Source organism: Xenopus laevis, chromosome 1L (genome assembly GCF_017654675.1).
Source record: "Xenopus laevis strain J_2021 chromosome 1L, Xenopus_laevis_v10.1, whole genome shotgun sequence".
In the NCBI taxonomy this organism is placed as follows: domain Eukaryota; kingdom Metazoa; phylum Chordata; class Amphibia; order Anura; family Pipidae; genus Xenopus; species Xenopus laevis.
In genome coordinates, this window is record NC_054371.1 from 50,488,376 (window position 1) to 50,502,789 (window position 14,414).

A 14,414-nucleotide genomic window follows, 5' to 3' on the forward strand; every position below is an offset into this window, starting at 1 on the left:
GTGCGCATTAGGACTCCCTTGACGCTGGCGTATTGACGATGGGCATCATGACGTCACCCGAAGGCACGGATTTCAAACTTGGCGCCAAATCCTCTTTAAAAAACCCAATCTCCATTTTGAAAGTGCCCAAGCTAGGCTTCAGTTTACCTGTTTCTGCTCAAGCATTTATTCTAGTTCTTGATATCCTGGTTTTGACTTCTGCCTGATTTTTTGACTACGATTATTGCCACCTGCCTTGAACCTTTCACCTGAATATGATTACGCCCTTCTCTTCATCCCTGTCGGTACCTCGCTTACGTTCCTGCTACGCACTTCCTTGTTGGCTTCCGCAGCAGAAAGCCTGGGGCCCCAAAAGGGCGTCCGCGGGTACTTTCGCTGAGCAAGGTTCCTGATAACGTGGTCGTTACATTATGTTAGGCAGTGCGGATGATATATGGGGGGCAGGAGGCCTCTGAACAATGCCTTACTATTTAAAACCAAGGGGGGGGGGGAATAGTACTCTTTTAATACAATACTAAACTGCCTTTTTCCACTACAGTACTTTGTAGGGCATATATATAAGAATATCTAGTGTGAAGTTGTACAGAATAAATTCAACAAAAGGTTATATTTGGGTTTAAAACATATTTAAAGAAATATAAACTCTGAAAACAAATGAATGTAAAATTGCTCTTCTAAGCACTTTTGACGTTTTCGGTCTTTAAACTTCTAGTAGGTTAGTTACTAAACTCCGAATGCAAAAATCACGAAAATGATGTGATTTTTTTTTTAAATAAAATCAGACTTTGTTAAACCCAGAGGATGGAAAAGTCAGAATCTGACTGAATCCGGCATCTCAGACCTGTCGAGGTTACATATAAGTCAATGGGAGAAGTCCCAATGATTTTTTGATGTGCGCTAGGTTTTTGGCAATACCCCGAAGTTTTCGGGTGAAAAATTCAAAAAACTCGCGAAAATCTGATTTTTCACGTTTTTTCCAGATTTTTTCCCGCAAACAACATTTTTGGGAAACTGTATTAATAAATAAGCCCAAAAAACCCATGTGGATTTTGGTTTTTTTCAGAAAATATTGAGATAAATTCAGACTTTGATAAATAACCCCCCTAGTGTAATGCATTTTATACAACTGTCCCACTTGCCTGTCATTATGGCTACAGTCAGGAAAAAAGACAAGTTAAAAAAAGTAACTTTCTTTTGCCTGACATTTGAATAAAAAGCTAAATAACTCAAAAACCACAAATAATAAAATGAAAACCAATTGCAAATTGTCTCAGAATATCACTCTTTGCAGAGATTGATTAAGGGTTGAATAGTAAATATGAATTGGAATTTTCGAATTCTTTGTTTTGGACAAAATTTTTAAATTGGGAATAATCCAAACGCTTTGAATTTTAACAAACCTTGACCCTTGGAACAATTCGAATTCGACTATTCGCCACCTAAAACCTGGCAAGTTCATATAAAAGTCAATGGGAGAGGTCCAGTGACCTATTTGAAGATGTTTTTAGCCTTCCTGACATTAAAGGTTTTTTCGGAGAAAAAAAACAAATTCGAGTTTAGTATAATTTGACTGGAAATCGATTTGAGTTTTCAGGTCGGTAATATTAGTTTGAGTTTAATATATTAAATTTTCTTTTATTAAATAACCTCCCATTTCTAGTTTATTTCATAAAAAAAACTCACATAAATTCAAAATTTGACCTTTGATGAATGAACAACCCCTTAAGTAAAGCTGGCCACGATTATGATATGTTTAAGTAACTGTCTGATTTTGATCAAACTGTCATCATGCTGGGGCCAATTAGGCTACTGATACAATAGGTTTTAGTTGTGTCCAAACAGAAAACCTGGGTTTCTTTTGTCAGAGTGACCCAGAAGTAATCCAATAGGTCGACAGGGTTGGGCGTATGAATAAAGAAGATGTACTTTTGTATGTTGCAGCTATGTTGCAGATGTAAGCATATCCAGTCTGGGTAAGAGCAGGCTCGGAAACTTTGGACACAAAATAAATGTGACTTTATTCATCTAAACGATTTGGAGTGCGGTTCTATGTGAGAGTCTATGAATACAAACTTTTGATCCAGCACCAACCATTAGACGAACAGATCCGGAGCAGAGTGCGGCTGCTAATGTCAGTTTTTCACCTACAATAAAAACTTTTTTACACCATAACATACCTCCCAACTGTCCCATTTTTAGAGGGGCAGTCCCTCTTTTGACAGCTCAACCTGCAGTCCCTCATTTGTACTGGAAAGTCACGTTTTTCTCTGCACTGAACAGCCAGAAAAAGAAACAATGTTTCTAACTTGATTGGCTTTTGGCAGAGAGCCCAGAACAGCCACCAGGTGCACTTGGAAACTTTTGTAACAATTTCAGATAAGCAACTAAGTAATTGTAACAATATAAGATAACAGGTCTCTTGGGGAAACTGTGACTCACAGCTTAAAGGGCAATTCACCTTCATTAGCAAAACTGTAATAACTGGAAAAAAAACACAGAAATGTGCTCAAACTTTCACAATCCTGCCAAATTGTTTAACAGGAAAATGATAATTAGGGGGTGTGGCCACAAAAAAGGACGTGGTCCAAAAATTTTGGCAACTTTTTTGTCCCTCTTTTTATTTCCAAAATGTTGGGAGGTAAGCCATAAGCCCTGTGAGAGCGGCTACTTTAGCGAATATACACTCATGATTTTGGTGGAACTGCACCCAGGCAACAATGACTTATTTTTCGTGAGTGCCGGCATCTACTTCACATTTATATATATATATATAGTGAATAAAGTACCCCCTCTTGTAAAATATAAGGATATTATAAGTTACCGAGGAGTTTCATGACCATATAAAAACACGAGGCCGAAGGCCGAGTGTTTTTATACAGGTCATGGAACTCCGAGGTAACTTATAATATCCTCATATTTTTCAACTGGGGGTACTTTATTAATTATAATACACAAATTTTAGTGAGTCATGTGACAGAAATTACATCACTACTCACCGTTTATAACTGATGACATCACTACTCACCGTTTATAAGGATATAATTTACAAGATATTCATGACTTTTGTGTATTATATGATAATAAATAAATTCTATCTGCATTTGATCCCACATGCCTGTGCTTAGGATGCTGTACTCTATGATCCCATAGCTACTGCAGCATCTCTGTGTGCAATCGATTCCTTCACACATGTTCAGGTTGGTGCTCAAAGTGGAATATAATTATTGGGCTGCACATCAGTAAGCAGCTGAAGTAGTACTAATGCCGCTTTAAGCTACTCAGATGAATTTCAATTTCTTTCTAGTGCTGTATGCTGAAGACTGAAAAGCGCACTGGACAAGGGCAGGGGGTGGCAAGAATTCAAGAACAAAATATCAGATTTGCTTAGGCGAGATCAGGGTTATCCTCCCTTTGAACCTATAAGTGTTAGTTAGGAATGATGGGAATGGTAGTTCTACTAAAACTGTAAGGCTTTCAATTATTTAAACCATAATGGTAATTGTCTACTGGTGCAGGTTTGGGACCTATTATCCAGAATGGTTGGGACCTGGGGTATTCCCGATAATGGATCTTTCTGTAATCTGGATCTTCATATCTTAATTCTACTGGTCAATCATTTGAAATAGGCTGATTTTGTCTCCAATAAGGATTAATATTAGTTTAGAGTGGATCAAGTACAAGGTAATGTTTTATTATTACAGAGAAAAAGGAAATCATTTTTAAAAATTTGAATTATTAGGATAAATGGAATATAAGGGAGATAGCCATCCTGTAATTCGGGTTTCCGGATAACGGATGCCATACCTGTAGCAATAAAAGTAACAAGACTTTATATAACTATGCCTTTCCCACACATCATGCAACTTTGCTTTATGAAAGGGGACAATGGCAGGGCCTGCCCTAATCAGCATGGAGACCTATTTTTGCATCCTGGCCCATGGGTTAAAGAGGTGGTTCACCTTTAAAGGACATGTAAACCCCCCACACAAAAATGTTATCACTGAGGAGCCTCTTTGAAATCTCTAAATACCTGCCACTTTGGTTGTTCAAAGGTTAACGGTAAGGCTGCAGCATCCCCTTAATCACCCAAGATTCCTTCAACTCCTCTAACCCACTCATCCCCCTCCCTCTGGAATTTCTTTTGGCTGTTGGCTCATGAGCATGCTCAGATCTTAATAAACACACCCTCCAGTCTAGCAGCCAATGAAGAGATGGCATTGCTGTTCCCATAGAAACTCTGCTCTAGCTGTCTGCTCCTATTTTTAAATCTTAACCCTCTCTTGAGCTTGGCTTAAACATTACAGTTCTCAATCCAAGCAGGACTTGTCATCATAGTGAATTATGCCTGTTTAGCCTGCCTTCTTCAATTGCATCCACTTTACATCACATATGTGCTGTTGGCAGATGTAAATGCACTGATGATGTGTCAGAGGAAAATGGCCCCTGCTATTTGTTTTAGAAAAATGTGATGGCACTGGAAAATGGAGGGTATTTATGCAGTAAAAATAATGCCATTTTGGTGGGGAAGATGTGCCCAACTTACATACATGGAAGGAAAATGTAGGCTTTACATGTCCTTTAAGTAAACTTTTAGTATGTAATAGAATGACCACTTTTACATTCATTATTTATTTTTTATAGTTCTATAATTATTTGCCCTTTTTTTCTGACTCTTTCCAGCTTTCAAATGGGCGTCGCTGACCCCATCTAAAAAGCAAATGCTCTGTAAGGCTACATATTTGATATTGATATTGCTAATTTTTATTTCTCATCTCTCTAGTAAGATCCACTCCTATTCATATTCCAGTCTCATATTCAAAGCAATGCATGGTTGCTGGGGAATTTGGACCCTAGCTGTCAGATTGTATATAATGCAATCTGAAGAGCTGCTAAATAAAAAGCTACATAACGCAAAAACCACAAATAATAAAAAATTAAAAGCAATTGCAAATTGTCTCAGAATATCACTCTCTACATCATACTAAAAGTGAACAACCCCTTTAAGAATCCCTACTCCAGCTGAACACATGCTGCTCTGCTCCCAAACTTTCCAGCAAGCTATGATGATGAATCCCAGTGGTCACCCCGCCTTGTTCCCCTATCAGCTAGAAGGGGTGACAAATGTAAGTCAGCCATTAATACTTTTTCCCATTTCTGCAGTGTGAAATTAAAATTGTGTTAATTTCAACATAGATAAAATATGCTGTACAGCTGTAAAATTCTACTTCATTGCTGCTGTCCAACTACAACTCCCATCATTAGCAGATGGATGCAGACTTAGTATTATGGTTGTGTGTGAGTTCTCCAGCTGCTGGAGGGGACATTATACTGACACTTGCTACAGGGCATCCAAAGCAATACAGCATAATACACGGACACACTCCGGGTGCTACAAATGCACGTTATATAGGCAAACAACAATCCAAGCACATGGGCTGTACCTTCTCCTGATACATACCCTGCATGTACATTCCCCTCACATCTAAGTTTCCCTGACAATTGTAATAGGAAGAAACCATTCACTCACTGAGCAAAATGGCAGCACAGGAGTTGACAAAGAAGCTCAGAAACCCATCAGTAATACATCACTGCACCTTCTTCTGCCGCTCACCTTTAACTTATTATCTAATGGTGCCTTTTTTATCGTGTGCCCATTTTGTGCTCAATCCTTCATACTTTCTACAGATAGACACGCATATCTGGGAGGTTCAGGTCGTAGTAAAACGATCCCATTGCAACAGCAGCTAAAATCAAAGAATATCTCTGTTTCCACGGAGATAGGAGAAAGCAGAATAAGCATTTCCCTTTGTAGCTACGCTTTACCCTCAGCAAACGAGAGAACCCCCCCCCCCATGATGGCTTTACATACAACACATTCCAAGAAGAACCCCCTAAAAGTCCTTAATAAAATAATATAAAATGCTGGCAATATAAAGAGAAATGTCAAAAAAAAAAGCATCCATTGAGATCCAGGCACTATACATTGCTAGACATCTCTTAGATAACCCTACCTTCACATACGTATCATATTTTGTGAACCATTTAAGGATTTCCATGTCCATTCCAGATCTTTCCCGACTCAAGAACTGATGTATCCCTGGATTCTTTTCAGCACACACACACAGATACAAATATAGCTCACTAAAGGGATGGAGGAAGACTGCCAGCTCTCTGAATAATGCAGACTTCCTAAAGGATACAGGAGAAAAGCCTGAGCATTGTGTCAGGCAGCACATATACACCGCACTGTCAGTAGCCTGGCAACTGAACTGTCTAATAGGGCTAATTCTGCATTGTCTTTTAACCTAAATGCACATGTGCAAACACTTTACACAGTAGCGATAAAATAAGAAGCTGGGGGGATATATACATCATACATAATCAAATCCCAAATTTACATTCTCCAGGTTACTACGTGAAATGTGAGATAAACATACATATATATATATATACATATATGTTTGGTTGTATGTATCTGTTAGATGGAAATGGGTGATTTTAATTGATTCTATTGGTCTTTTAACTTCTTCGCTGCCTGAGGGGGCATTTAACTGATCACTAACAATATAAAGTGAACTTAGAAACCTAGAAAGACACCTAATATAACATTGTAGGCATTGCTCATGGGAAAAAAAAAGATATTTTGGATGATGGGTGGCAATTGAAACATGTACCTACAGTATATCTAATGATGTAAGATGACAGATTGGATTAGTATGCCCCATAGGCAATTATTTCATAGGCTTTAGAAAATAGTTTCATTTTTGACCAATGACTTAAAATGTATTTGTATGAATTTTGCTAATGTCTCTCCTTAAAGAAGCATTTGACCAAGGGCTTTCCCACTAGTTATATACAGGTATGGGACCTGTTATGCAGAATAATAAGGCCCTGGAGTTTTCCATATAAGGGTTCTTTCCTTAATTTCACCTCCATCTGATTTTAAAAATCGAATCCGATTTTATCTCATTTTGAAATAATAAAAGTTCGACTAAACTACCGTATATACTTGAGTATAAGCCGACCCGAGTATAAGCCGAGGTACCTAATTTTACCTACGAAAACTGGGAAAACGTATTGACTCTAGTATAAGCCTAGACACAACTACAGCCCTGTCTCCCAGCAGCGCACATTCTGCCAAAGCGACCCCCCCAGCGATCAACCGGACTTCTTTGCAAAGTTGATGGTGACAGAGAATTACTGTGTGCATTGTCCCACTACCATGTGCAGAGGGTGCTGTTTGATATTGCCATCACTGTTAATCTTTCGTATAACCAACAGAGGGCGCTGTGTGATATTGCAGTCACTGTTATTCTTTCATATAACCAACAGAGGGTGCTGTGTGATATTGCAGTCACTGTTAATCTTTCATATAACTAACAGAGGGCACTGTGTGATATTGCAGTCACTGTTATTCTTTCATATAGCCAACAGAGGGTGCTGTGTGATATTGCAGTCACTGTTATTCTTTCATATAACCAACAGAGGGCGCACTGTTATTCTTTCATATAACCAACAGAGGGTGCTGTGTGATATTGCAGTCACTGTTAATCTTTCATATAACCAACAGAGGGCGCACTGTTATTCTTTCATACAACCAACAGATGGCGCTGTGTGATATTGCAGTCACTGTTATTCTTTCATATAACCAACAGATGGCGCTGTGTGATATTGCAGTCACTGTTATTCTTTCATATAACCAACAGAGGGCATTGTGGGATATTGCAGTCTCTCCCCAAGTGTACTGTTGGTATAGGAATGATTAAAAGTGACTGCAATCTCAGCTACTCGGGTCGGGTACCACTGACCCGAGTATAAGCCGAGGTAGACTTTTTCAGCACATTTTTGATGCTGAAAAACTCGGCTTATACTCGGGTATATACGGTACCATCCATGATTTTGCCTTATTTATCATTGAAATAACTCAAATAAATAGGATTGGGAAAAAACTCGATAAAATTGATCGAAAACACAAATCGTATGATTTTTTGAGATTTTTTTCACAAATCACTTGATTTTTATTGGGTTGTTGCCTAAACTCAGCGCAATCCACAATATCTTCAAATTGGGATAAGGACATCTGCCATTGACTTATACATGACTTCGACTAGTTTGAGATGGCGGTTTTTCGGCTTAAGGCTTTTTGCAGCATTTGCTTTGCGGGAACAAATCTGATTTTCACGAATTTTTCGGACTTTTTCATTCGATTTTCAAGATTTTTTCGTAATTTTCACCCGAAAACTTCAGGGTGTTGCCCGAAACCCAGAGCACATCAAAAAATCATTGGCACTTCTCCCATTAATTTATATACAACCTCGACAGGTCTGAGATGCCGGATTTTCAGATTCGGACTTTTCCCTCCTCCTTTAATAAATTCCGAAAAATTTGTAATTTTTTCAAAGTCAGATTTTATAAAAAAAAAAAAAATCACGAATTTTTCATGATTTTTGCATTCGGAGTTTAGTAAAGAACCTCCTTATTGTTTCTAAAGCTAAAAGACTCCTGCTGCACAGATATGGCTGCCCCCTCATAGGGAAAAAAGGGGGTAAGAAAGGTAATGTAAAATCATCAGGCAGATACCTTTATGGAAAAACTATAAATAGCATTTAAAGATAATGTTATTATAGATTTATAGATTTATTTTTCATTGCATTTAAATTGGCCTAAATTACTGCTGCCTCTTCTACAAACTGTCCATTTTGTTTATCTAACAGACTATTTTTATTGGTACCAGTATCTCTCTCTCTCTCTCTCTCTCTCTCTCTCTCTCTCTCTATATATATCTTGTCTATTAAAGCACTAGGTTAAGACCAATAGAATGGACTGACAAATCTCAGCTCAGTATATGATTGATTCTATCTATGTAGACATTCTAGTACCACAGAGACAATATGGATAAATACATGGTATGTGCAAACATGTATAGATGTCACATAATAAAAAGGAGGCCTAACATTTACATTTAGATGACTCAAACCCAAGAAAATCAATTATTTAAGTCTGAATTTCAGTGTTAAATTGAAAGGGATTCCAATGCTGATTTTGTTCTGCAGATGTAAAATCCAGTAATTAAAGGATAATTACTTCTAACATACATTTAGTTGAAAATGATGACAAATTACCCACAGCCTGGGAAGAACAAGAGCTGAACAAGTGTTAGAACTAGATATTAACATATAACCTGCTCAGCCACTCAGCCACGTTCTATTCATTCCTATGATATTTTTAAAATCGTACTTAGCAAATGGTTTCTAACTTTCACCTATTGATAAATACAATTCTAAAAATCCCATAGGAATGAAGAGAAGGTGGCTGAGTTTTTATTTATTAAGTTCTAAAGTCACATTTTGATTAATCTGCCCCCTTAAAGGAGAACTAAACGCCCGTACCAAAAAAGTCCCCCTTAATTGCCTGACATTTAAATATATACAATATATAAATATAAATATATCTAAATATATACAAATATATTTATATATATTTGTATATTTACAATACATACAAAAATATATAAAATAAAAACTGGCAAACTGAATTGTCTTGTATAATATCAATGGTTTCTCTTTAAATTACAAACCTGAGACCTGCAGATCAAAAAATAGTTGGAAAAAAAAAAACCTTGAAAAAAGATGACCAATTGCACAATGCTGTCTATGCCATGCTAAAAGTTCTTTATAACAATCCCTTTAATTAATCCTGCTCTATAATAATGGCTCAGTCTTATTTTAAAAATCACTTTCTGGTACAACTCAACATTTATTAGTAACGTCTATAATAAAGTCTATAAACTAGATGTTGCAAATGGTAATGGAAATAAACAGAATCATGGCTTTGGTACATCCCTAACATAAAGCTACATGTTACATGGCAGATAGGCAGATAATATATAAAGGATTTTATGATAAAAACCCGAGGGCTCCTGTGCAGCTCTTCCTTCCTTTTGACACAACCTTTTATAAGAAAGAGTTTCTGAAAATAGAAAACTTCACTTCAAAGCGTTGTTTCCAAGGTAATAATGCGAATCAGAGATATTCAACAAACCAGCCTCTCAAGTAAACCCTATATTTCTTTGTATCTCTATATTTAGCATTGCTGAAATAATTAATGAGCAAAATGTTTGGGCTTCTTACATAACCAGATCCAATGTTCCTTAAATGGATCTATATTTGGCTTTGCTGAAAGAATTACAGAACAAAATTGTTTGGGGTTCTTACATAACCAGATCCAATGTTCCCTAAATGGACTGATCCATATATATATACTTATACAAGTTCTGGATTCTGGAATAGTAATGAGAAAGAACTTTTTTCAAGCCATTATTAATTGTAATTACTAGCCCCTTTACTAGGAAGTTGTGACTATGTTTTATTAAAGGGCAAACCAGATAAACATCAGGTGAATCTTCTCTGCTCACAAATTCATTTTCTAAACAGAACAATATCACATGTAGTTCACCTTTAAGTTAACTATTGGTACGTTATGGAATGGACAATTCTAAGCAACGCTTCAATTGGTCTTCATTATATATATTTATTTTAATTCTTTGCTGCCTCTTTACCCTTTCCTGCTTTCAAATTGGGGTCACCGACCCCCATCTAAAGAACAAACGCTCTGTAAGGATATGAATGTCATTTTATTGCTACTTTTTTTTTACTCATCTTTCAATTCAAACCCTTCCCTATTCATATTTCAGTCTCTTATTCAAAGCAATGCATGGTTGCTAGGGTAATTTGGAACCTAGCAACACGATTGCTGAACTTGCAAACTGGAGGGCTGCTGAAAAAAAAGCTAAATAACCACAAATAAAAAAATGAAAACCATTTGCCTCAGAATAACTCAAAAACCACAAATTAAAAATAAAATTAAAACCAATTATCATCATACTAAACAGCAATTGACGCTGTTTCAAAATCAGTTGCACAAAATGTGCTCATACCTTAAAGGAGAAGCTTAAGCTAGAAATCTTGTACATTATGTTTTTGGCTTCTTTATCAGCCAGCAGTGTCTCTAATCTGTGTCTCCAAATACACGCCAGTAACTCCCCATCTTCTTTTCTGCTGATTCACTGCACATGCGCTGTGATGCTGTCACTTACTGAGCTTAGGGACCAACTAGCAATATACTGTATATATAGAATATAAATGTCACAGTATAAGGCTGATTAGTAATTAATACAGGTAATTACTACACGGTAGTACAGATACCAGTGCAACTAACATCAGCCCTGTAGCATCAGCCTATAGGACTTCTCAACAGCTGCTCAGAGCCCACTGAGCATGTGAGTGTTGCAGAAACTTTCCAAGATGGTGACCCTCTGTAACAAGTTTGAAGTCCTGGATCATTGCTGCTATTGACAAGCTGAAACTTTACGCTGGTGCAATCAGTTCAGTATATAAAATATGGCAGTTTTAGCTATATTCATTTTTAGGGTTTAGTTCTCCTTTTAAAACTAAAAAAAAAAAATGCATTAAAATTCCACAAGTAGTGATGGGTGAATTTATTCGCCAGGCGCGAATTCGCGGCGAATTTGCACGATTCGCCGCCAGCGAATAAATTCGCGAAACGCCCGCGAAAATTTGCGTTAATTTTTTTCGAAAAGCGGACTCCAGCGTCAAAAATGGGCGCCGGCGTCAAAAACGGGCACCGGCGTCTCGTTTTTGCCGCCGGCGCCCGTTTTTGCCGCCGGCGCCCGTTTTTCGAAAAAAATTAACGCGAATTTTCGCGGGCGTTTCACGAATTTATTCGCTGGCGGCGAATCGCGCAAATTCGCTGCAAATTTTTCGGCGAAGCGAAACGGCGCAAATTCGCCCATCACTATCCACAAGTGCTCAGAACTGAACTTTGAGCAATATTGCACTAATGAGGATTCACATTTCCTTCAAATTTAGCAATTTGGTATTTATTTTTTCTCTGTAATGATATAACAGTAGTTTTTACTTTACGGGAACTAAGCTGCATGAATCCATATTGGCGGCAAAACAATCCTATTAGTTTTATTAATTGTTTAAATAATTTTTTAGCAATACGGTGATCCAAATTACAGAAAGATCCTTTATCTGGAAAAGATCCCGAGATGAAAGATCCAATTGTGTAGAGTTACATTTTCTTTCACTCCAATTGAGGACTCCTTTTAAACAACAATGATGGCTCCTAGGCAGTGACATGGGTGGTTACATTTAAAAAGTAAAAGGTTTATGCAATGGAGATGAATTTTGGCAAATTAATTTAGCTTAGAACAGGTTGAGTTTCTATAGCACCATGACATGGGGCAATCTGTAAATGGATGCTTCGCCTTTAAGTTAAGTTATAGAACAACCTATTCTAAGCTACTATTCAGATGGTCTTCATTATTTATTTTTTATAGTTTTTTTAATTATTTGCCTTTTTTCTTCTAGCTCTCTCCAGCTTTCAAATGGGGGTCACTGACCCCATCTAAAAACAAATGCTCTGTATTTGTAAAGCTACACATTTATAGGCATTGCTTTTTTCATTACTCATCTTTCTATTCAGGCTTCTCCTATTCATATTCCAGTCTCACTCTCTAAATCACACTAAAAGTTAATTTAAAGGTAAACAAACCCTTTAACCAGGTACAGTACACAGTGAAAAGATCCAGAGTAGCTCGATACAAAAGTGAGTGCCATTCATTAGACATCTAGGGCAGAATATGAAGAGTGTGGGGTCAAAAACAGAGCAGCAGAGATTGGGAGTAATAACTCAGTGTCTCAGTTGGAACCCACTGAGTGGAACCTGCAGTGTGTATTTTTAGTTCCTTGTTTACAAGATTTAGAAGCCATTACTCATTACAAAACACTGAGATGGAATTAATTCAGATCACATAATTACCAAAAATGAGTAATTTGTATGAAAAGTGACACACAGGTAGAACTATCATACGAGGACTCATTGAAATTATTTCAGCACAATGCAAGACACTAAAATGGACCCACAATGGCCTCCATTAAGATGCCACAAATAAAGAGTATACAGTAGTCTATACTTCATGCATCTAGTGCCTGCGTGACTGTTGCACCATCTCCTATGAATGGCATGTAAAGCGCAGCACAGCCTTAACCAGCTGGTACAGGTATGGGATCTGTTATCCTGAGACCTGTTATCCAGAAAGCTCCAAATTACGGAAAGGCCATCTCTCATAGACTCCATTTTATCTAAATAATCCAATTTTTGTAAAATGATTTCCTGTTTCTCTATAATAATAAAACAGTACCTTGTACTTGATTCCGACTAAGATATAATTACTGTAATCCTTATTGGAAGCAAAACCAGCCTATTGGGTTTATTTTATGTTTACATGGTTTTGTAGCAGACATAAGGTACTGTATAAAGATCCAAATTATGTAAAGATCCGTTATCCGTAAAACCCCAGGTCCCGAGCACTCTGGATAACAAGTCCCATACCTGTATGTACAGGACTCCTTTGGTGCACTAAATTATACATCATTCAAATCCCACACAAGAGAAGGGTGTGTATTAATGCATTCCAGTTTCCCATCCAAATGCCACCATTACTTTTCAGGCCCAAGTTGCACCCAAATACTCGCCGTTCACTAAACTCCACCCACAATTACACTAGAAGTTTTAGGGAAAATTTTGCACTGTGGGTTAAAAAACATGGCAAATTACATCAAGGTTTCTAATTTTGCACTACTCTATTACTAGACACTACTGAAACTGTGGTTACCAGAACTTCCCTTGAGGTCTTGAGTTGATTGTCTGTCAGGGTCCTATCTGCAAATTGTGTGTATTCTGGTGTCAGTTTACTCTGGTTATTTCGCACAGTATAAACACACAGTGGTGGTTTAAATGGCCTCTGTTCAAACTGACCCAAGTATGTCTGTGTTTCACGGGGGGAGGGGATGATGAATTATTAACAAGTGCCCCTTAGTGATGGGCGAATTTGCGCCGTTTCGCCGAAAAATTTGCGAATTTCGCGAAACGGCGTAAAATTCGCGAAACGGCGCCAGCGTCTCGTTTTTGACGCCGGCGCCCGTTTTTTCGACGCCGGCGTCCGTTTTTGGCGCCGGCGTCCGCTTTTTCGAAAAAAAAAATTTGACGCGCAAATTCGCAGCGAATTCTCGCCTGGCATATAAATTCGCCCATCACTAGTGCCCCTCTATTAAAAAAAAAGTAATAGTTACCCTCTCCAGCCACTGACACCTATGTGGCCCTTTTAGTACTGGCCTGGCCAGACACAGCAGCCACAACCAGCACCACAAGTTGTCTAGCAGGGTTATCTTCCTACAGGGACCGCACAGGACAATCTACTGTGCTGATATGCTGATATTTCCACCATAGATTCTATTATCCACAGCCTTGAATGGGTTGAATACTTATTTTCACACAACCTAGTGACAAAATCAATAGTTTACCCTCTGAGACACAGCTTAGTTTAA

At 37.7% G+C, this 14,414-nt stretch overlaps 1 protein-coding gene across 4 annotated transcripts in view; it reads right to left on the reverse strand.

Annotated features, from left to right (window-relative positions):
- Nucleotides 1-14,414, reverse strand: part of wdr17.L (WD repeat domain 17 L homeolog) — a 66,278-nt gene that overhangs the window by 44,852 nt on the left and 7,012 nt on the right. For 2 of the 4 annotated variants that reach the window (XM_041589149.1, XM_041589145.1), the window contains exon 1: nt 6,012-6,224. The exons of the other annotated variants lie outside the window; for them this stretch is intronic. In XM_041589149.1, coding sequence (XP_041445083.1) covers nt 6,012-6,062 — 51 coding nt within the window. In that variant the 5' untranslated portion in view covers nt 6,063-6,224. Of the gene's footprint in view, nt 1-6,011; nt 6,225-14,414 lie in introns of those variants that run through there. 4 annotated transcript variants of the gene reach the window in all.